This window comes from Lolium rigidum, chromosome 6 (genome assembly GCF_022539505.1).
Source record: "Lolium rigidum isolate FL_2022 chromosome 6, APGP_CSIRO_Lrig_0.1, whole genome shotgun sequence".
In the NCBI taxonomy this organism is placed as follows: domain Eukaryota; kingdom Viridiplantae; phylum Streptophyta; class Magnoliopsida; order Poales; family Poaceae; genus Lolium; species Lolium rigidum.
Window position 1 is genome coordinate 26,242,788 of NC_061513.1, and position 2,009 is coordinate 26,244,796.

A 2,009-nucleotide genomic window follows, 5' to 3' on the forward strand; every position below is an offset into this window, starting at 1 on the left:
GTGAATTTCCTTTTTTTTCTAGAGCCGCATTGCGACCGTACCAAATCTAAGATAGTTTCATAACACACAAGCGGCCGAGAGTGACGGTTTTGAAATTGAAAAGAAAAATATAACGTAATGGAATTAATAAGAATATTGAGCAGGTCATACAATTAGCACAAATTTTGTGTGAATCTAAACCAGGCCGTGTGACCGACAGCTATTTTTGTGACATTTATAGACGCGTTGCAAATATTTCAAGGTACCATTAGATATGCATATTACAGACAGGGACGATGAACAAATAAAGAGACGCTTTCCACCTATAAATACTAGAGATTGGTCGTACGTGTGGTAATAGTTGTTGCGTACGTAATAGACTGAGCGACAGTAGTGCATCAAATTTTGCGCCGACACCAAGACCGTATGTGTGGTGTTACTTTGGCGGGAACTTGGACTTGATGCGCTCCACAACACCGGCATCGGTCTGCAGCGCGCGCACAAGCACGTCCGTCGGCACCGCCCCGAACATCGCCGCGGCCGCCGGCTGAGTTCCGGGGAGCTGGCTGTCGAAAGCCGAGATGGCCACGGCAGGCACTTCGCCGACGCTGCGCTCGAAGTGCATCAGGCCGCGCGGGAACACGAACATACCGCCCCTGGGCACGGCCCGGGTGATGAGCCTGTTCGCCGTGGTGACGAAGCCCACCTCCAGGGTGCCATCGATGACGAAGATGACCTCGGTGGCGCGCGGGTGCGCGTGCGGCGGGTTGGCGCCACCCCACGGCGCGTAGTCGACGCGCGCCATGGACAGGCCAAGCGTGTTCAGCCCCGGGACCTTCTCCACGTCCGCCGCCGTCACCACGGAGCCCATGGGGTTGCCGCCGGCGTACACGTCGGCGGCGTTCGCCAGCCCGCCGAAGAAGAAATCCTCCGCCGTCACGTTCTCCGGCCTCTTGCACGGGTACCCGTTCACCCGCAGCGCTGCATCGCGTCCGCACGCACAGCAACAGCATTACGCACCACGAACACAGAACGACAGAGATGAAATGAAATGCGAAATGCAGGGTTCGAGTGATGTTAAGCGCCACTCACGGCCCTCGAGGGACTTGTAGTCGGCGGCGCAGATGTCCTGGAGCATGCTGGGGTCGCCAGCGAGCAACGGCGCGACGAGAGCTAGGAGGGCGGCGCAGGCGGCGAGGAGGACAGCGGCGAGCTTGCCCATGATTTCCAGTTAATCTTGTGCTGCAGGTCCTTGGTGGTTAGTTAGCTATGCGCGTGAGCTAGCTAGCTGTTAGCTATTGGTGTCAAATTAGGTTTCAGGAACTTTCGGTTTGATGAAGAGGGGAGATTGGGCGGTGGTATTTATAGATGTCGCGGTAGCAGGTGATTTGGTTGCTTGATGACGACGTGATCGATGGATCGATTGGTCATGCGTTCAGCTAACCAATTAAGTGAAGAAGAAATCTCTCGGCTTGATCCATTGAGTTGGTACTACTTGGTACTGGTAGATCTAGCTAACTTGTTAGACGATGTACGTGAGAGGTGCGACAGTGAGCAGTATTACTTCCTTTTTGGGACAAATAGTGTTGCGTTGCGTGTCACGTCAAGTGTCGGTCCAAATCGTGACCGTATCATATATGCATGTATGCAAACTACTACTACCTCCGTTCATGCATTTTATAGGACATCAGTGTCGATCAGGCTGTCAGCATCACACATGTGATCTTTATTTATTGCTTTCGCATGCATTTCCCCTTCATTGTTACATTGGATGACGTGTACGCTATATAGTGCAGTGTGCACCTGCACACATATTCTCGGTACATGTATATTCGCGTGAACGCAAACTGCCTATGCCGGACGCGCAAAGCCAGCCGGGTTGACGAATGACACGAGTACTGATCGAGCCAAACTAGCTGCGGGTTTACTCTTATGCGGAATTACTTCGAGGTTCACCTTCGGAGGGCCTGTTTAATTCAAAGGATTTTAAAAGCATATGAATAGGGAAAAATTCAGGAAATAATATGTCA

The 2,009-nt window shown here is 52.2% G+C and overlaps 1 protein-coding gene across 1 annotated transcript; it reads right to left on the reverse strand.

The window, feature by feature from the left end:
- Positions 1-415: 415 nt before the first annotated feature.
- Positions 416-1,201, reverse strand: LOC124668330 (germin-like protein 1-4). The gene is made up of 2 exons (XM_047205493.1): positions 1,072-1,201; positions 416-960 (listed from the first exon to the last, which is right to left on the reverse strand). The coding sequence occupies exons 1-2, from the start codon at positions 1,199-1,201 to the stop codon at positions 416-418; spliced, it is 675 nt and encodes a 224-aa protein (XP_047061449.1).
- Between the last annotated feature and the right edge of the window lie 808 nt (positions 1,202-2,009).